Source organism: Calidris pugnax, unplaced genomic scaffold, assembly GCF_001431845.1.
Source record: "Calidris pugnax isolate Ruff unplaced genomic scaffold, ASM143184v1 scaffold174, whole genome shotgun sequence".
NCBI lineage: Eukaryota > Metazoa > Chordata > Aves > Charadriiformes > Scolopacidae > Calidris > Calidris pugnax.
Window position 1 is genome coordinate 1,807,717 of NW_015090907.1, and position 22,273 is coordinate 1,829,989.

General features: G+C 39.6%; 1 protein-coding gene across 2 annotated transcripts in view; it reads right to left on the bottom strand.

The window, feature by feature from the left end:
* Window positions 1-22,273, bottom strand: part of KDM1A (lysine (K)-specific demethylase 1A) — a 49,373-nt gene that overhangs the window by 3,332 nt on the left and 23,768 nt on the right. For both annotated transcript variants that reach the window (XM_014949184.1, XM_014949183.1), the window contains 11 exons: window positions 20,993-21,087; window positions 15,862-16,004; window positions 15,231-15,321; window positions 14,319-14,453; window positions 13,013-13,086; window positions 12,266-12,377; window positions 11,742-11,874; window positions 10,793-10,980; window positions 10,360-10,474; window positions 4,732-4,859; window positions 1,183-1,329 (listed from right to left, as the gene is read on the bottom strand). In XM_014949184.1, the coding sequence (XP_014804670.1) occupies window positions 1,183-1,329; window positions 4,732-4,859; window positions 10,360-10,474; window positions 10,793-10,980; window positions 11,742-11,874; window positions 12,266-12,377; window positions 13,013-13,086; window positions 14,319-14,453; window positions 15,231-15,321; window positions 15,862-16,004; window positions 20,993-21,087 (1,361 nt within the window). The remainder of the gene's footprint in view (window positions 1-1,182; window positions 1,330-4,731; window positions 4,860-10,359; window positions 10,475-10,792; window positions 10,981-11,741; window positions 11,875-12,265; window positions 12,378-13,012; window positions 13,087-14,318; window positions 14,454-15,230; window positions 15,322-15,861; window positions 16,005-20,992; window positions 21,088-22,273) is intronic.

A 22,273-nucleotide genomic window follows, 5' to 3' on the forward strand; every position in this document is an offset into this window, starting at 1 on the left:
GAAATCCTCTAGTCACACCACAGTCTCCACTAACACGAAGGTGGTGCACATAAAATAATCTATATTAAAAATATTCAACCTGCCCTACAAGTTACCAAGAAAATCTTCACATACACCTTTCATTCCACAGGAGGGTTTCATCTTCGTAGCGACTGTAACACGAGGAAATATTTTCCAATTATTTGCCAATATCTTTGCTTTGATACAAAGACAATAAAGCTCTACTTGAAAAACAATACTTTCAGAGCCAGATAAGCAGGAGAGATTCATGTCCCCAGCCACATACCAAAAAAGTATTTGAATGTTCTCTCTCTACAGCCAAACTGTTAAACACGTTTAAGAAGAATGATGGTTTCTGATCCCGAGACATGAACTCCAGCACACTCTTAGTAATACTGGCTTTCATTCTAAAACAGGATGCGTAGGGTGTAGCAGCCAATGGATCATTTTGGAGGGGTGCAATTTGCTGTTACTGCTAGGGAAACAGTTGCACCAAATTCTAGACAGAACAAAAACTTCAGCAATTCACTTAAATTGGCAGTTTCTCTTTAAACTGAGACCCAAAGCAACTACTGAAAGTATCATAAAAAGGAGAAAAACAGACTTTCATAGATTATACTCTGCAGAGAATCATTTTGTCCGTGTATATCTACATCTATTAATTATTTGTATTACTAGAAAAAGAACCAAAATAAAGCCAAAGCCACACATCCTTCTCTGCTAGTGCTTTCTGAATGGCTATTGCTTCTATTCTTTTGAAAACTTCATCCTCTCAAAAGCAAAATGCAGATGACTTACACCTTCATGGTGTTTACTCCCAACTTGGAAGAGCCCTTTTGACTGTTACTCTCACTCTGGCCTTCACCCTCTTTCAAATCACTACAACTTACTTAAAAAAGATGATAGACAACATAAATATGGAGTATGAAATACAATAAATGTACTCTGTTCAAGCACTACCAAATTGACTTTCTGAATGAAAACGCTCTTTTTCTTGTAAACAAGTGAGACCCAACCTGGAAAGGAAGAATTTACGGATGGAGAACTGAATTATTTTACAGGTTCTAAGCATTCATCAGAAGATGAAAGTTATCTAAACTTGTGTTGAGATATACATGCAAATTACACAGAAAAATCATCCTGTTGTGAGGTTTTTCTAAAAAGAACTGAGACACATCTCACCTGAGGAGCACCTGGAATGGCCGGCCCTGGAGTAATTGGCTGAGCCATCAAATCATAGTCATTTCCAGAAGATCCAGCTGCTACGTAGGAATATGATCCCCGGGCCCACGGGTCAGCACGCCAGCGGGATACCACTGTCTCCTTGGGCTGAGACAAGTCAGAAACTTCAGTTATTGACACAGTGCAAGTTCTACAGTTTGTGCAAAATACAAAAGATGCAAACTGCCAATAAAACACACAAAGTCCTCAGGGTAACATTAATGGTGCAACTCCAAGTTTATATTCCATGATAACACACACTAAGGTAAATAACTTGTCTTTTGTGGCAATACCTTAATTCTTTCCAATATATTACCAGAACCTACTGCAGGTAGCTACTCCAATGGAACTCAGGCTTTGTAGTCAGCTCTCCATGCACACTATGTCCTGTTTGCTATGTTTCTTCTCCTATTATGAATATAATAACAATGCACACTTCCTACTCCTTTACTTTTTTTCAGGTCATCTGAGTATCTCTTCTGATATGACTATGATATAGGCCTATATAAAGTCTGTAACTCATCTGCAAAAACAAGTGCATGAAGGGTGCCTGCACAAACACCTATGTTTCTCCAATCCATCTGGTTTCCCAAGGTAATGGTCATGATTAAAGGTATTCCACTGAAAGATGCAACAGTGAGAAAGTGTCACCAGGACTCAAACCACTTTAAGGCATAACAGCAGTCAAGAGAAAATGGGACATCCTCTTGCAGACATACGGTTGAAAAGTGATGGGTGTGAATCTCAAAATAGCCAGGACTCTGTCCAAACATGAAACCGAGTTTCAACAGGAACCATACCCCATAAAAATGCAAACATCAAGACAGGAACCTCATCTCCTCTCCTTGGGCATGAAGATATTTCATGGAATTGTTTCTACTTGAACAAACCTTCCCACAAAGGAAGAAAAAGAGGCTCTATCTAGCAAGGGTGTTATCCAGAAACCAGCCCAGCAGGAACCGTAACACATTTTGGCAAGGGAGGTCTCCTGGACCAACTGATCTGAGATGAACTCTCTGAGGCTGGCCTCGGCTGGACTATATTCGATGCCATCTGCTGAGTGTGTGGAAAGGCCACAGAGGAGGCCATGTTCCAAGATGTAAGACATCACTGAAGATTGGAGACCACATTTCCCAATATGGTATGATGACTTAATTGAGAAGATTTCTCACCACAATTTTCAGCACTTTTTTATCCAAAAGGTAAGAAACGAGTGATAAGCCAACCCTCACATATTGACTGCTTCTTGAGAAAGGAGTAACCTCATATTTCCTTCCTTGGATGGAGACCACTGTGATGGCACTGTATGTTATCGATGTATGTCTGACAAAGAAAACTTTGAGGCATTTCATAAATTTCTTAATTCTTTCTAGTAATCACATGAAGCATTGCAGTCCAGGAATAAAGCCAGATAGAAATTTTACTCCACTGAGGTAGTTTTGAAGGTATGGCTAACCCAGGCACGGCTGTAGAGCAGAATACAAAAGTACTGGTTCCCCAGTACTGAGACTGTGCACCAGTCCAAACAGCAACTGTGGTGTTCATGTGCCCAGACACCCACTGGGTACGAGTCAACTTTTATTTTCATCCTGACAAGCAAGTGCTGTAATTGGGATTCCCTGTGAATAGAGAAAAGGATGGCTAGAGGATAAAACATGTACTCCAAGGGAAGTGGTACAAAACAGAATCCTGCTCTACAGAGGACATGAAGCTTATAGATGTTACCTGCACAGCTAGGTTGGTTCCATGTGCTGAAGAACAGCAGGAGGAAAAAATGGTTATATATATCTTCAGGAAATGAAAACCAAAACAGAAAGAGAAAAAAAGACAGTAACAAGAAGCAGCACAGGATCAAGGAGGATAGCTCACATTCCAATGAAATGTTGCTTTTGTTTAACTTTTCTACTTTGCTGTTTTGAACACATCCAAGGAACTGCACTTGCTTGGGGAGCTCCACTTCATATGCGGTTGTTCATCCAACATAACAGATTAGAGTTTATCCAGGCTGAGCAACAACTGTCCAGAAGGCAGTCTCCAGCAAACCTCTCCACTATCAAATGCTCATAGTACATAAGCACCTGAACTGTGAACGTGTTAAAACAGAGACTCGCTTAGAGATCTCATTTATCACAACAGAGAAATGCTTTCTCCTTTGAATGACTGACCAGACACGGAGTAATCCCATAACTGGAGATTATCAGTTAATGCACTGAAATATTTTAAAAGGTCAATTTTGATGTTTATCTACAGTAGAATATGTACTTCTCAAGATTCTGCAATTTGCTAGCGTGTGGGTTTTTTAACTGTAAAATCCTCCGAGGGAGCAGTTGCAATGTAACACACTGCTCTAGGTTCACTCTGGATTGATTTCTACACACTACATGATTTCTACAGCACCTGTAGACAGAAGAGTTTCAAAGCTCCTCTCAGAGCGAGATCTCACTAGGAAGTGAAATAATATTGTGAGAGTTCAGAGCAGGAGCTCTGGATTTATCAGAGGCAAGCCCAGGGTTTCCTTCTCTTGCATTCTCCATTCTGAGATGTAAAAATTCAACAGACTGAGCATTTCCAAAATATGAGATCCACTCATTAGCTAAAAAACTATACTTACAGTCAGCTGTGAGGATTTGTCCATCATAGAGAAAGAGCTCAAATGTTCAAAAAGAGCTTTACAATTATTCTACAATAAAGACAAGGAAGTGAATCTATTCCTCATGTGAAATACCAAGCAAATAAACTGTCCAGTTTATGCCCAGCCAAATGCTCAGAGAAGACTGGTATATTAAAGTTACCATGTATTTTTTTTAATTACTTTACTCCATAGAAATCCCAGTAGAGGAGAGCCATTTATTTACAACCAGTGCCATCTATAAGAACTGCATATACACTGCCTGGCAGGAGAGCAGACCAAACACTCAACTAAGTCGCACATACTTTTCGTTGAACAGCTGTAAGACTTTTCAAATCTATGTCCTAAGTACACAAGCTTTTTTTTTTTTTTCTGAGTAATATTTAAGTATTTTCTAAACTCCCCCTTTACTAACCATTGCTTTTATGCTTATTGTGCCTAAATAACCATTGGCTAGCTGCACAGGGAACTGATCCAGATGAAAGGTTACCTTTACTCCCTTCCTCCCCCAGTTTTTGTGGAAATCACTGGTCAAGAGCCTTACTGTACTTTAGAGAAGGTGCAGAACATGGCAGAGAGTATCTAAGCAGTGCTGTTACTAACCATGGAGAGCTCTGCTGTAATCCCAGAAACGTAAAGGGTAGAAAATTAACTGAAGAATTTGACACTCAGTCAAAAACAATCTTATAAAAAAAACCCCAAAGCAAAACAAAAAAAACACCCAACCCTAAAAACAACCAAAAACCCCAAAACTCCCAAAAACCCCTGAACAACCAAAGGTGGTGCAGATACCAAACAGCTCAATACTGCAACCAAGCTACTGAGAACTGTGGTACTTGTGAAACGCAGGGAAGTTCCCTGAAAACGCGGGCTGGACTGACCTGTGGCACAGCGCTGCTACCAAATATGCCTTTGAGGATGGCAAGGCACCGTCCAACAATGACATCATCACTGATATTTTCCATGATCCCTGCAGCTTCTCCTGCTACCAAGGCCAACAGAATTGGTGCTGAGGGAGGGTGGGGAAAAAAAAAAAAAAAAAAAAGAGAGAAAAACAATTGAATTGTTGAAATTGAACATTTTAATTGGACAAGTTGGTCTTGAATAGGCATGGATCTGTAGCTAGGTCATGAGGCTAAAAACTAAACAAATCCAACAAAAGAAGTCCTAAATCTTCCACCATCATGTCAAATTACCAAAAGGAAAATGAATTAATATATGCTATGGTACTATTTAGAATTATCAAGAGAAATTAAATACACGCATTAAGAAGCGGAACATGGAGAAGTGAGGAAAGGTTTTCTTTACTAAAGACACCACTTGTTTGACACAGGAGTTTCCACTGGGATTTAACAGTCATCTCTGCTACATTTAAGGGAACTTAATACCTTCCAAACAATATAATTTAGGTATTATTACCAGCATAGCAATTAAGTTACCAGTATAAGTACTTCACTCATACAAACTATCCAGATTTCTTCATTACCAATGCACATTCACCTTAAATAATCTCAATGGAGAGGAAACTATGAACAGTAGAACAATATCCAGAAAAGCAGCAATTCTGAGAAGAATTCAGAAGTCAAATGCACAAATAGCTCAGCTGCCCATGTGATACTGTGATGAAAAGTGTTAATGCGATTATAGGATATACAAATACATGAGGTCATTTTACCTCTGACTACCCATGGTAAGACTAAGCATACATTTTTGGTCACAAATTCAAGGAAAATCTTAGGTAAGTATGGAATAGCTACCAAAATAACCCAATGGCAAGAAACATGCATTTACAAGAAGTGACTCAGACATGAGCAGGGTCACTTAATGAAAACTCTCAGCTGATCTTTCTCTTCCTGAAGATATTTACAGAATCACAGAATGCTTAGGTTAGAAGGGACCTTAAAGATGATCTAGTTGCAACCTTCCTGCCCTGGGCAGGGACACCTTCCACTAGACCAGGTTGCTCAAAGCCCTGTCCAACTCACGTCAGGTTCAGCCATGAGACTTCTGGGCAAAGCCTGCAAGCTCTTCGTTTGATGGTTAGGGCATCTCTGCTTTGCCATCCCTTGGGTCTCCAAAGCTCTTGCTATCAATTTGGAGCCCTGCCCCTGCAAACTATGGAAAGATGGCAGGGTGAGGGAGATGGATAAGGGTGAGGAGGTATAAAACCCAGGTTGTGCCTTTGCTTCTGCACATAAGGGCAGGGTAAGGTGGTTGCTTTGTAGCCAAAGCCATGGGGGTGTCTATTCCCTATGACACCTGCCAAGACCCAATAGAAACAACTGGAACAGTAACAGAATAGGCAAATATGTCAGATTTTTAAGGATCTGCTTTCAATATCTTGGCATCTGAGATGAAACAAAGATTTGTGTACAAGCATAGACCCCAAAACCAGCCCAAAGCCTTTGGTTGCTTAGGTCTCACTCTGGTACTCTGTGTCTACCAAGCTCCAACCTTCCGTCTTCCTCAACTATCCCAAGATTTTTGTGAGGGAACTGGGCTCTTCCTTGAGATTCCTAACTCAAAATCCAGTTGGAAGACCCCTCAATTTCCCCAGCTTGTTATGCTTCTTCAGCCCCCTGTAGCTGAAACATCAAGCACCTGGTACCTCAGAGGTTGGAGCCCAAATCCTTATCAAAAAAATCCCAAATGTTTATCAGTCCAATGGAGAGAAACCTTGGAGCAGGTTCAAGTCTTCCATGCAAGGATGGCAGCTCCCAGGCTGATGAGGTGTCCTGTCCATGGAGTAGCACATGGGAGATGACAGCAAGTTCCAGGACAGGGAAGTGACATCCATTAAAAAAAATTAGGATAATTAAAGCAGCATGGTTTGGTGGGTATTTTTGTTTGGTTTGGGTTTTGGTTTTTTTTTTGGCAGTGGCTCACAGAACTGAAAAGCATCAAGATGGTGCTCTGCCAGCCAGAGGCGCTCAGGATTTGGCCACATGGATTGTACCAGGTCAAGGACTGCACTCACCCTAGAAGCTCTCTGTTTTTAAGGTAGTTGGATTGATGCTACATAAAGCAAAGGAGCACTGCAAAGCCAGTCTGACCCTGTGTTCCCCCCAGACAAACCCCCCAGCTGAGATTTGAGTGTACTCTCATCAGAGCTCAGCACTGAGAACTTCCACCATCAAACCCTGCATGGAGAAGGTGAAGAGTTGCCGTTGGCCAAAGGAGGCTTAATTCAAGCCTCTCTGTCCCCATTCTGATGCCAACTCAAAAGCATCATGGCTGAAGCCCTGGACCACTTGCCCTGGGCAACCTGCCATGTGATGCTGCCACAAGCATGGGGAGGAAAACACTTCTCCTCCTCTTGCCAGGGCAGAAACATCTCCAAGCCTGCAAAGCAACAGTACCCACTGCTTTATCCTAAACTATTTGCAAGTCATGGCATAGCTTGTTGTGACCGGGAAGCACATGGGACTGCGAGGTCTCCTGGCTAAGAGGGATTGAGGCTGTCCCCTGTCGCAATGCTGAGCCACCTCCTACTGCCCCTGGGGATAACTCCTAAATTTAGTAAAGGAAATACTACAGCTAGAAAGAGACATCAAGCATATTGAAATGGGAAATTAAGTCCTTGTTAAAAATTCAGCTTTAACTTTTGTACCAGTTCCCAAAATGAATGATGAATTCCTTATATCCTCATGTATAGATAGATCCTCTGACATACATTCCCATCAATTTACTGATCTTTAAAGAAAACCGGCTGAAGTTCAGTTGTGATATACAGGCTGGAAGATTCAATAATATATTCTGGTTAAAATCAGAAGTCTTTGAAATTCTGAAGAAGTTAGACTAGTAATGCTGTTACTACTACAAAGGTAACTGCACTACTCAAGATACAATTACAGACACTTCAATATGCAGGACCTCTGGGACTAGAAGCAGTTTATTAGTGAGAAGAGATACAGGATTTTTCCCCTAGCTAAACACCATTTTATTGAAAGATCAAGCCTGGGCTTTCAGACAATTGCAGAAAAGAACAAATAAGTGGTTTCCTGTGATCCATAGGCATTGGGAGGGTTTGGGGTTTTTTTGTCATTTGAGCCACAAAGTTCTTCCCAGTTTGCCATCCTTGACACAACAAGATCCCTGAACTTCTCAGCAATTATTCAGTCAACATATTTTTCTTGATGGAACAACTACATATTCAAAATGCGCCTTCCAGTGAATTTGTTCACGGAAACTTGTATTCAGAAAACCCTAACGTATTTTTATGGAAATCTTGCCTTTCCAGGCATGAGACCCTGTTTTGTAAGCATTTATCCAGACCTGAAAATGTGCTTGATAAGTCATCTGGATTAATCGAGAACTGTAACAGCAAGCCAGAAGGCTATAGTGGCTATTTTGCCACACAAACACCGAAGTGCTGCTCAGAAAAGCTTCATGCATGATGAGCACGTGTCACTGCTCCACAAAAAAAACCTCTCCTTGAGGCAGTGATGTTTACTGAACCTGGACACCAAACAGCAAGCAGAGGATGCGGTTTAGCCAGAAATCAGTGAGTAACCACAAATCTATGACAGAGAAGGGGCTTCATCTTTTTCATCACATATCTCTAGGAAAACCAGAAGAGTCAGGCAGGAAAACAGAGACTGAAATGCCTGTAGACTTCAGAAAGCACTGAGTGCTTCTGCCAGGAGTTCCTCTACCCTGTGCTGAGGAGTGTCTCCATCTTAAAGTGCGTCTACACGTCTAATACGTGACAATAACCCACCAGTACGGCACAGCAGGAGCAAGCCATGTTAAAATGACAAAAGCAGATACATAAACAGCCCTGTTATTCAAGGCTCGTAACTTGCATTTCTCCAGTCAGTTATTATCAGACATTTTAAGAATTAAATACTCTAGAAAGGCATGTTCCTTGTGCAGCAAATTTCTCCAGTTAAAAGAAAAACTTGGCCTGCCCATGACAGAGTGGAAGAAAACCCACTGGTACTTTAAAGGGTCATCTGCAAGAAAAATAACTCACTCAGTATGCTCACTGTATATACACCTTTTCTTTTAGTATGATAAACGGCAATGAGCAGAACCAGTATGCTTACTGAAAGTATCTTCTGACAACCTCTTGTGACAGACACCAGCTGCAAATGAAACAAAACTACTACAGCTGGACTTTGCCACTAGAAACAGGCAGAGCAATACCTTTTGCCTACTTAAGCCTCTTCTAAAGAGGAGTTAAAAATTATCTGTCCGTCTGAGACCCACTGTCTACAGTCATAGTCGCTTTGCTACTCAAAACAGGAACCAAGGTCACCTGTTCAATAAACTAGAGACACCACAGGTTGCCTTTCCTGAAGGGCATACTGCATCTTAACCATCGGGACAGGCCTGCAGCTCATCAAGCTGGAACAGTAACACTCAGCTCCATTCCTCTTGCTATCACAAAGCCTCTAGTCTGCTCCACTGAAGTCTGAGTGTTCACTACTCTCTAAAGAATGTGCTGCACCCCCCTGAGAAATCGAAGGAGGATAACCTACAAGCATTGAGTTCGGCAACTCAGCTGCATAAGAGAATACACAAGTCAACAGCAACCCTTACATCTGAAAAAAAAAAAAGTTTTCTTGGTTAGTTCCTGGACACTTAAGCTTGCAACACCTTAAGTCACCTGTACCAGAAAGAACTTGAGGTTGCAGATGAAAGGGACTCATCTACTGTTATCAAATCATCCCACATTAGACAGACAGCCCCTTCAAAGAGGTCTGGCTTCAAACTGTCAGTTCAACTTGAAAAACATCCAGAAAGCTGAGGGTTTCAAAACCAAGCCTCAATTGGATGCTTGGTTAGTGAAAGGGGGGGGAAGAGTTCAATGTTCCACACGGCCAGAGAGAAACTCAATTTCAAAGAGACTTATGAAATAAGAAATGGCTTTTAATTCAGAAATGCTGCAGAGACAAATCGATCTTTTCTTGGAGAACTAAATGCCTCCTCCTGAGAGAGCAGATACTTAAGTAAGACAACACTCCTCTCTGGCAAACAGAAAAAATGTTATTCACTGCATTTCCGAAACACTATATAAACATGTTAGATTAGGCTTTGGGGTTTTTTTCTTAATATAGCACAATAAAAATAAAAAAAGTTAAGTTTTTCAGAATACCAATGGCAATTGCATAGGTGCTTAATGGAAGTAACCAAGATAACACTGAGGAAGTCACAGGACAACTTCACCAAGGTGCAAGACAATAAAGTGACCTATAAAAATGCAAGTGTTACAGTAGATAGCTAGGAATGCAATTTAACAGACATAGCCTGGAATTCATCATTAGTAAACCCATAATTGGGTTTACCCATAATTCTATGACTCTAATTGTCCATGTTCTGCCCTAATTTACTACAGAACACTTTGCAAGTCAGTGGTGCTTTCTGCTTCCATTTGTCTTCCTACAAATACTATCTTCTTATAATATCCATATATGAACACTAATAGCATCACAAAAAGTGCTCTTTTTTAGATCTTAAACTACACAAATAAGACACTGGCAAAAGTAGACATGCACCACAACTACCTTTGTACAGGTTCCAAAACAAGAAAAGTTCTCCTCTGCTGGCAGTAGTGCTACCAACATGACCAAACAAATTGACACTTGGATCCCAGAAGACACGATCAAAACACAACACAACCTAGAAACAGAAAGAATCAATAATTAGAAGTGCACAGAAAAAATTAGAATAAAGGCAATTACACTCATTGATATTTATTCCTGGAAAGATCAAAGAAAGGAAAACACTGAGTCAACCTACTTCTGATATTTAACTATTTAAAAATTGTGTGGAAAACAAAGAAGAGGTCCTTACAGCCCTTCAGCTAGTTTTCAGCATCAAAATCTAGCACAAGAGCAGTGGAAAAAACATTCTTCCTCTCATCCACCATACGTACTCCGTACACATTTCAGATTCTACGTATTGCAACTGCTGCAGTTCCCTCAATGACCAAGTCACCTTGTTAAGGTTGCCAAATCCCATACGCTGCACTGCGGAAGTTTTCCACTCCGGAAGAGGCGGCACAAACTGCACTGCTGGAGGCTGCTGTTTCAACACTCCCAAGGGAAGAGTACACAGCACAGCATCGCATTTGTAAATGAAAGTCTGGCTGGTAGATCGGGTATTTACAGCTATCACTTCACAGCCTGGAAAGGAGAGAGAAAACCAATTATTTAATAGGCTAGGAGGTAAGCGCATTGGATTAAAAATGAAAGAAGCAATCATAAAAACATATCCACATCAGAATGGAGACAGCTTTACATTAACAATTACTTAACTTGTAGGCAAGTGAATGTTACTGGCCACATAGCTCAGTTCCAGAAACTGCAAGTTTATACAGCATCTGAAAATGGCCATACTGGGGAAGCCTAAAGGTTCATCTAGGCCAGTAAATGATATTTAAATATATGCATAAATAAATAGCAAGTAGAGAGCGAGCATCTCATTGAGTTGCTCTCCCACTTGACAGTTCCCCAAGTCCAATGTTTTAAAGAACAAAGAGATGTACTCCTTCCATTTGAGTCCATATTACATGAATTTATACTTCTAATACCAGATCCTTTGGCACCAAGTCTTAAGCAGTCCAAGACCTCTTATTTCAAAGGCTTGAGTCAGTGAAGTAGAGAAATGGGAGAACAAATGTAAGCTTGTCCATCAGTATATACCACCGAAAAGGATGGCATCAAACCAGCCACAAAAATAAGCAAAAAACATTAAAGATTTATTAATCCCTAACAGATTCCTACACAATTCATCACAGTAAGAAACATGGCTGTCTAACCCAAAACGCACAATGGGAGAGTTTTTACAAGATCAATCCTTACGTCTGCTTCCAGAAGCACTGAAATTTAATTTCTATGATCATACTCCTTCAGAGCAGTTTTCCGGAGGAGGTGTTTTCATTTACCTGATGCTGTGTAGCGAACCTGTCGAACTGCTGTGTTTAATTTAATATCCAACCCTTCTGCCAAGGCTACAGGCACACAGGAATAGCCATTCCTCACAGTCAAGTGACTGCCAGTGAATTCAAAGTCATCATCCTAAAATGAAGACGCATAAAAAGCAGGCACTTATAATGAAGTCACATAATTAAATAGAAAATAATCAGCAACTCTACACAATGGCAAGATTTTTTCAAAAACTTATTCAAAGAGTCAGTTGAATAAATTCAAAATGCATTCTGTTTATTAGTCAAGTAATAAGTACAGCAACTTTCAGTAGGCAGTTTTATTAGAGATTGTTTTGGCACTAACAAAAAGCTGTCTGGAATTCCATCAGCAAATAATAATCACATAAGAGCTCAGTATCTGTATAAAAGCAGATAGGACGTAACTGTTTAGAAATTGTTAACATAGAGAAGTTTCCATGAGAATGAAATAAATATAGCTTAAGCTTTCAGCGTATTGCTGAATGAATACATTGATTGGCTACCTGGTCCCAGTGCTTCAGAGAAAGCGTAGACAGGGGTGTAGCATTAGCAAATTCTAGGTTTGCAAAATGCCAGTCGAGTATTTGCCTGTCTCTTGATGACAGATAAACGTCACTAGAAAAAAAAACCAAACATAACACAGAGTCATTTAGTTTGTTAGAGCAGGATGTTGCAAATGCATTGTTTTTGAAAATTTATTCACAATCTTTTTTTGAGTCCCTCCTGAGTGGATAAATAAAAAAAAAATTAAAAAAGAACACAAGCAGATCCTGTTTCAAACATTGGGACCTCCTTCATGAAAGCTGACTAACAAAACCCAGCAAATTCACATTTTCAGAGTTTGAAATATAAATTTTAAAATTCCATAAATAATGGCTAAATAGCATGTATGAAGATGACAAATAAAAACCTAGTATAATCACAGAGCATAAAATAATAATATTCTGCCAAAATAAGCAAGATCGGTATGCTAATCATTATTGACAAGAATTTCGAACTTCAAAGGCTTCCTGAGATCAGGCACTGGTTACAGTAAGGATTTCTACTGAAATGCACCTAAGCTAAGAACCACCTTTTTTGTCTGAGTCACCTCTAAAAACCAGGTGAGTTTCAAAGATGAGTTCTAAAGCTGAAGAAGCTGACACTTAATGTTTGTACCTTCCTAACCCGTTAAGTCACCATAATTGAAACTCAGTGAAAAGTAGCAAAAATCCTGCTTTCCCAAGTATTTCTATAGTTTTTATCTTTACCTTGGTGGATTGGCTTCAAGTTCTTGTAACTTCTCTTCCAGCTTTCCTTGTGTTTCTGCCAATTCATCATACTCCTAATAAGATTAAAAGCTAACATTAAAATCAGTTTACATGTAAAAGAACTTAAAGACATCATATAGCACCAGACTAGACCTAATCTCTAGAAGAATCAGTGGAAGATTCACTGTTTTGGTGGAATCTAAATCAAGTTCTTTATTTTTTTTAAACTTATAATCCACCATACTTTCCCCTTCTGCTGTTCAGATATGCAGAAGTCTACACCACACTGCAGAAAATATCAGTATGCTAATATTTCAGGAATTTATACACTCAGATCTGAAGAACATGAAGGTCCATTACAGTCTTGGTATTTCAAGGGTTCCTATGCTACTGAGAGCTTTTTCATAATGCACCAAAATGTTATATCTATTCTTTTTTCTCTCTTAAAAGATTATAGTTAATATCGAACACAGAAATTTCCAAAGCATGCAAAAGGCAAAGATATGATTGAATTCAAGCCTCTTTCAGAGTTTTGCTTTGTTTGTTTTTCTTATTTCAGACAACAACCCTTTTCCTTCGAGGCAGAATAATTTGGAGTGTCCAATAATAGCGACAAGAGCACAAAGCTGTTCATTGGTGACAAAACAGCAGAGCTACTACTCATGTATACACAAACACACTGAGCTTCCAGATAAAGGTACCTATATTCTGTTGAACAAGCACCTGAAAATGATCCTTGGTTTCATCTGACCTGGGCTAAGCAAGGTGTCTTTCACTATCATAGCAAGAACAGTTTCTATGGTTTCCTTTCTAAGGCGTATTTCTACATCAAAATACAGAGGGGGGAACCAACTCTGCCTGTCAAGACAGAACTCTGTAAATGGTAACTTTTGGATAGAAAGAAGTCTTTTATTCAGGAAACTGCCTTTTTAACCTTAAAGAGCACCTCTCTCCAATACGGATTTTATTTCCAGACTTGTGAGACCTAGCAGTACTAAAGACTAAGCCTGACATAAAATTTAGCCTTCAAAACACTAAATGCTGTCTGACATGAGCTAGCAGAGTTACCTAAAATTGAGCCTTCAATACGTTACTACTCTCCATCGTGAGCCATGAAAGGATGGGCATCTAAAGGTACTTAATGCAGCCCTGTTATCACATTACAACCAAGAGTCACCATCAATCACGTTCTTTTGAGAGTGCTGGACTGGGGTGAGAGATGTGGAAATATTTCTATTGGCTAATTTTATCTGGCTGATGAAGCCCTCAGAAGCCACTAAAGTGCTGTAGGTACGTCACACTTTACCTTGCAAAGAGCAGTCAGATCTCTGTGTTTGCTTTTCACAAGGAACTCTGCTGTAATATCCCGAGGTGGCTTCACTTCTGATGCTTCCTTATACTGTTGATGAAGTTCTTTAATTTTCTCTTTTAAATTCACCATCTTTTTCAGGTGGAGTAGTAACAGGAAGAAAGAAAAGAAAAAGAAAAAAAAAAAAGAGGGAAGGTAGATTTCATGCAAGTTCCTGTGTGAAATGAATATTCATCTCAAATTATGCCATTACACCAAAGACATTTCCTGGCATTGGCAAATATTACTTACATATGCAATTCTACCTCCAAAAAACCACAATAAATACCACCAACCCCAAAGTAATATGGCTTAAACCTAACATCATTGATTTCTTCCAAAATACGTTGCAAGGTATTTTGTAACAACAAAAATACGCTGTTAGGATAGGAAAGCTGTCCTCAGTCATTTTTAATTTGAGAAACTTCCATGGCGAAGTACCACAACCACAACAAAAAACATTTAAGTGGGCCTAAAACTCTGTTTCTACACTACAAATCAGATTTGTGCTAAAGAAAGTAAACATTTTCAAGATGTTTACTTGTTACCTCAAAAGCCTCAGTAATTATCAACCTTTCTGAGGGAAGCTATGACACAACACTGTTATGTTATGTTTGTCCTCTCCCTTTCTTTTCCCATATTTATGTTTAACAGTCTTCTTGACGATCTCCTGCCTAAACACTTATGTGCTTCTCCTCAAAAATGGAGACTCCTTTGTCATAACAGTGCTCCTAAGCAGATCTAAAATGAACAGATACATTTTAGAACAGCATTAATGGCAACTTTCTGATATTTCTCCATGGAAGTTTTTGTACATTTTGCCTCTTCCTGATAAAGATAGTGCTCTTGCTCTAAATGTCATGATCTGACCTTGTTAAGAAGATCTTTCAATTCCTCCTGTGTTTTCACAATTTTTTTCCAGTGTTCGATCTGCTCATCCTTCACATGCTTCTCCTGCAATCTGGAAAAGGTAAGAAGCGAGACTCAGGTCAGTATAAAATCCTCACATTATTGAGAAAACTCATTATCACAATCTAATTAGTGTAATGCAATAAAAGCACATGATGGGATTTTTTAGTGAACACTCTTATGACAATCAGAAAATTAATACAAGTTTCTGTAAATAAAGTATACTTTACCAGCTAAACATGAGTCTGAAGTTACCTACTATTAAAAGGTGTATTACAAATGCCATCAACTTTCAAGTAGCCTAAGTGGGCTGTATGTACACCAATTCATACTAAGTCAATTATCTACTATCAGTTACTGTAGAAGTGATTTTCAGGAAGCTTTCAAGAAAAGATGTTTGCTCCTTTAACCATCTTCAGTATATTTCGCTTCAATAAATGAGAAACACGTACACAAACGAGAACTCAACAGAGACCAAAGAGCTGTATTAATTGTACAATACTTAACCTAGGAGCATCACAATTGTTTCAAGTATCTTTTGGAAAATCTTCCACAAAATACGAAAGCCTACCACAAGAGAGAAGTCACTTACTGTATGACAACTTCCAGAGCCTGACCTAGGGAGACAGGCTTATTATTGAGAACATTAAAATCCAGCTGATGACTGAGATAGGAGGTAGCTTCCAGTAGACGATTAAATTCTTGCTCCACCATTTCATCTTTCTCTTTTGGAACCTAGGAGTCAAAAGAACAAACTTTCTTCTTAATAACCTATTCATAAATAAAAAAGAAAACATATAGGTCACCAAAGCTCAAAGCCTCGGAGACAAGACACTCCAGTAGTACAAAGAAAATTTAAAAAGAAATCATAACGATGACACAGTGCAGTCTAAATTCACATCACCTGATAACAAACTCAAAATGCTACCATTCCCCAGATAAGACAAATGAGAAAAGCAAGGTGCAGAGAAATTCTTAGAGCAGTGTTCAAAACAAAAAGGTATCACATGCCCTAGAACGACACTTCAATAGCGCAATAAAATGTAGCTGAGATTAGCCCTCATAAAAAGAAATTTAATACCCGTAGCTCTCCCAAATGGTGAGACACAGTTTGTTCAACACTAAGTCACTTTGCCAGGATGACTGGCCAAAGAGCTACAAGAAAAGCTGGAAAATCATGGTGACAACCAACCTCTCTTGCATGAGGAAAGCAAACCAATTTATGGGCACTTGAAGATTTCCTTACTGGAAGGTGTATTCATCAAAGCTCCAGAAGCTTGTCCATGTGACAAAGGACCACTCTGATGGTATGATGGCTTTATGCCATCACAAAGCTTTAGAAGGCCTATCATCGCAGAGTGAGGTAACAGACAGAAATCTTTTAGAGTGGTCAGCGTGACTAAGAATTATCAATCCAGCTTTTCCAGGATGACGGAGGAATCACTGCAGGGCACTTCCAGAATGGTGGTGTTTGACTGTACTGAAGACACTCATTTAAATAGCATGTGCTGCTGCCAGCATGGAAATATCTGTTAGGTGATGGTGGCTGCATGTGCTCAAAAGAGCAACCATCCCATGGTATTAACATCTGTTAAATGCAGTCCAGGTTAAACAAAGGATAGAGAGAAAACACTGGGAAAGGGAAAAGGGAAAGATCAGCATGAAAATGAGAAAAAAAAAAAGTATACACTTCAAAAAGATTGGGAAAGCTCTTGGATGACTGCCATCAGAACAAAAATAGCTCGAGATGCTGGTAACAGTGCTAAGCCTATCGCCATAACTATCAGATGTCTCTTTTCCAACTGTTATTCACACCTAACTCAAAGTATACTGTGTTGTCTGGGAAGCTGTATCAGTATCTCATTGCTCTAAGTAGGATTCCTCTTCCACTTCATGACTGGCCCCTCATTCTTGTGCCAATAGTTATCTTCTAGTTCTGTCAGTCTTTCTTGTCTAGCATTTTCCAGGCTGAAACACCAAGGTTCACAATTCGTAGTCACACTTCATCTCTTTGTACATATCATAAGATATGTATAGATCATAAGAAACTGATGATCACCACTTTTATCATATAAGCTTCATCTTCCAAGCTCCAGCTTAAGCATCTGTTATTACACAAGTCATCTGTGATGAAGTCGCATTGTTCAAGCATGCAGAGGTGGCACTGGAAAAACAGAAGTCAGCCAGAGTTGAAACTCAGATGCTGGAAGTAGGAGGGCAAGAAGAAGGGCTCTCTACATACACAACAGTAGAAAAAAGGAAGGATAATGCAGACTGCAGACCTGCTGTTGAACCTAGTGGTAATGGATATGGAAAAGGCTAAAGCACTGAATACCTCTGTGCCTCAGACTTTATGGATAAGGTCTGCTCTCAGGTCTCCCCAGTCTCTTCTTCTATCAGTGTAATCTCAACAAGTTGGAGGAATGGATTGACAAAAAACCCAGGAAATTCAAAGGCAAAGCCTTTAAACTGAGGAATACCTCCCATGCATCAAGAGAGGCTGAGGACTGTTGGGTATCTGTTGGGTATCACCTCTGAAGAAAAGGACATGACGATCCTGGTAGACAACAAATTGAAGATGGCATTACAAAATGCACACTTCCCAGCAACGTGAAGTTAGGGTGAAGAAAGGAAGAGAAACAACATTTTGCTATTCATATTGCCAACCTTTTTGTAGCTGACATCAGTACCTCATTCAGAAGCTCAGGTAGCTGGACAGGCAGTAGAACTTCCCAAAGAGTATTCAGAACTCTTAAATGAGTAAATTTTTGGAGGAAACCAACTCACCACAAATTAAGTATCTGAAACTTGTAATCATTAAGAGCCCACCATATCTGCAGAGACTTTGATTCCATCTTCTTCGGAAAGGAGTCTTTCTTAATTAGGTAACACCATGGTAAAGCCCAAATAATAACCACGCTTTAGAGGAGTGATAACTGAAGGTTTAAAACTGCTCAATCTTGGGTCACACTGTTATGAGCAGCGAGAAAGATTTATGCCTTCGGTGCATGGCTTAACAATGAGGATGTACTCTCAGCGTGTAACTCTTATGAACTTTTCCCTTCAGTAAAATGCAGATAGTGGAGAAAAGGACAGACTGACAGGAGCAGTTAACTATTGAAAAAGATACTTGTGTAGATGTGGAATGCCATCAAGACAGTAGCCAAGGTAAGGACATCTGATTATTACTTGTCCCTACATTTCTAGATGCATTCTCTGCTTTAGATGTCCAGATTATTATCTGATGTATATTGTTGTTCAAGGAAATCTGATACTTCCCTGGAAGGCTGGGGAATTAGCTAATTTAAAAGCAACAACTTGCCTCCTGTCAAGCACCACGAAATCTGCCAAAATGGCACAGGGAGACGTGGAACATGAGTGCTTTTATTTGAGACAAGACAGGCTGTGCTCTTGGCTGCTACTGGTGCACATAACTTGAGAAGGTTTTGAGGAGGAGTGGGGCAATGCATGAACTTAGGCTCAGGGACAAGTTGAAAGGAAAACATAAAGGGACACTATGGAGTTAGTAGACATTCTATTGGCAAGGTGAGAAAAACTTCTGCTCCCTAAAAAGGTACTTAGAAGTTACCTGCCTGATACTCATTAGTAACCCAATGCAAATGCACCTTTGGAAGAAGCATATCCTGTAGAAAGTGATTTCAGCTGTTTTTCACTGTTTATAAAGTAGTACTTTGATAGTGTCTTTTCAGCAATTGCAGCAGGAAAAATATACAACAGAAGCAGCCTGACAGCTATTTGAGGATAAACTTTATATAGTGAAGTGAAAAACAAAGTACTAAAGATTTGAAAATACTGCAGAAATGGATAATCAGCATTTAATTGTTAGCAGTGCTAATAATAAAGGAAAAAGTGTGGCAACATTAAGAAAAGGAAAGGAAAGATTAGTGAAATAACTGCCCTGGTGTAGTAGCATCATGGAGTATCTTAAGTGAAAACAAGAGAAAGACAAAATAAGCAACTCAGCTTTCAGGTACAACCACAATCATCTGAGCAAGCAAATTCAAATTTTCTTTCTAGAGCTTCCACTTTCATTTACTCTTATCATACGAAGTGACCTTTAACAGTTTAGATGGTCATGAGTTACAGGCAATACAGAGATACGGTGGTAACAGATAGATGCACAGATACTGAATGTCACATAATCAAGATTGTATTTTGACATTTGTGGTATCCAGGTGGTAGATGACCAATATTTTAATCTTCATTACTCACACCACAAATTCTCTTCCTAATTATCTGTCATGGTCAAAATGGCTTCAATTTGGATAGTTTAGTCAAATGTTCCCGAAGCTATACATGGCAGACATGCTAGGAAACAAGGAGCACACAGAGTCAATCTTATATATTTATTTATTTTTAAGCAAAGGAATAGCATTCTGGTTCAATACGTAGTCACCAAGACAATACTCCACCCAGGATAAGTAGCGTTTGACTGCAGTACAGGAAACACTACAGAGTAATCAGAAGGAATATTCCTTTTCAGACACTCTGCTCCCATTGGCTGCTTCTGTAAGTGCCTATATCTGATAAGCAAGAGAAATTCCTAGACCACAGGAGCCGCATATGCCCCAGGGGCTTTGCTGGACCCACGTGATCTACCTGCTGCTTACTGCCAACAGAAGGGAGCTGGGTTACAGGAAGGAAAGCTGCATGGTCAAGCTGCAGGCATCACAGTGCTTCATTGGGACAATAAAAGCATGGAATAAAGTGCAAAGTAGCTGAACTGTTTATCTTATTGGGTGGTGTTAACTGAGGGAGCGTCTTCAAATTGCACAGGGATAAATTGCCCCACTGCAAGCTACTGAGGTGGAAAACAGCTGGGAGAGGGGAACCACAGCAGTGCAGAGGCAGGCATGGTACAGGCAGGACAGGCTTCAGAAGGAGAGCACTGACTGCTAGAATTGCCTACAATGCCTTGGTAGATTTCCCTGAGTTTATTATAACACCCTATTCACTCATGTGTAGTAAGAAAAGCTGCAGGTGCCAGGTTACAACAGGTGTGTGCCAAGAATCACTTTTTCAGGTCTCTAACAGAAGCTCAGTATTCTCATCTGTCTTCCTTACTCTGAGGATCAAGTTTTAAGATTCAGGAGGTAAGAACACTTCCAATCAATACATGTGTGAGATTCAGCACTAAACTAGCATCCATCATATTTACCTCTAACAGCACTCCTTAACATTACAGCAGAAAGAAATCAATCTAATTAAGTTTGTGAATCCCAGCTCTAGAACATTACTGCTGAACTGTGGCATGCGTTCAACCAGCTAGCATTAGTTAAGTCAATTCTTTAAAAACTAACATATAAGTAGAACAGCCAGAACGAGCTTATTTCAGGGAAAAGGAGTAACAGCAACAACAGCAAAAGCTGGAGTGCCAGCACAGCAGACATCTGTTTCCAAGACAAGTGAGACAGACAACTCTCTAAGGAAAAACAGTAATGAATTTGGGAAGAATAAATAGGAACTTAGCTTCCACAAAATCTCTGAAATTCAAAGTTAAAAACTCATGTGGAAAGGACAGGTTTTAGAAGAATAGGTGCAGATATACTAGAATATTATTACACTGCCTAAAAATGGATACACACTTTCAATACTCCCTCTCCCGCTTCATGGAAGCTATCTTGTGCTATACTAACCAGTAACAAATACACTTAAGATACTATTTCTCTTCAAAAGGTTCATGAAAACAGTATCAGACTTACAGCTTGTCCGTTTGCTTCATAAAGTGGGCATTTTTGTTTGATCTTAGCCAATTCCATATTCACTTGTTTGCTGACCACAGCCATGGGATTTCCTCCTGGAAAACATTTTGTACAGTTAACAAGAGTATGCCTGCAAAGTTTGTCTGCAATTAATTAAAAAATCCACAGCTAAAGCTACTTCAGATACTAAACACACCAACTCCAGCACAAAATGTGTTCCATCATAGTAACACTGCCAAAGGTCTACTCTTCAGCAATTCTCGCAACAGAGTCACGAAAAAAACCCTACCCACCAACTCTTAAGGGACCATATGTAAAAAGGGTTGCTTATAAAAGCAGAGTCCTAGGGTGGCAGCAAGCTTAGTATGATTCAGAGTTTATAGCTATAAACGTATCTTCAAAACTTTTGCAAGCACAGTGTTTGAAAACCCAAGGAAAGCTCCCACAGCTGCACAGTAACTTCAGGAGCTTTTGAAAGTGCGGTGGCATGGAGCTGGAATCTGAAGAATTCAATCTCTAAAATCTTAGTGGAACTCCAAGAAGTTACATCTGTGAATACAATCTATGAAGATGAACCATGTACACCAACTGTACCTGGAAGATATGTAACTAAACAGGCAAGAAAACAATCTGGATGATTCTACTTAGAAACATGAGAAAAGCAGAAAGCATTGACTTCAAGCATCCAGAATCACTAAACATCAAAGCCTCTGTACGGACAGCAGAAAGAAGAAGTATGGACACAAACAAGAAATGACATAGGAAATTAACTTTGGGAAAAGTTTTTCAGATCTAGCTTCCCAATGTTCTCTGATTCTGCAATCCAACCAAACCCAGAGCCTGAGCTCAAAAGAGGGGGCAAGTTCAGCCACCGTACCTTCCTTGGTGTCTTTAGAGAGGTGACTGAACAAGCAGAACAGAGTTTTGAAGTAAGTCTCAATAAGTTAATGTTTCAATTTCAAGAACCTACAAATTTTTAGTTCTTCTACAGTTTACTAACAAAACCAGATAAGACCCCATAACTTCAGTCTTTCACCTTCTCAAACCACAAGCCCAATCCATTCAGTAGCCTTCCCTCCTCACATCACCTCAGATTCAGAAACATGAAGGATGACCTTCAAACGACCTCTTTCACTACAGGAATCTTTCGTTCTCCATAGCATATGCTGCCTTGTTCAAGGCAAAGGGTAGATTCTTTTGGAAAGGAAAGAGACTTGATGAATTAAATATGAAAATATTACAGTATTTCACTGGGCAACCTTAAATCTGTTTTATCAGGAC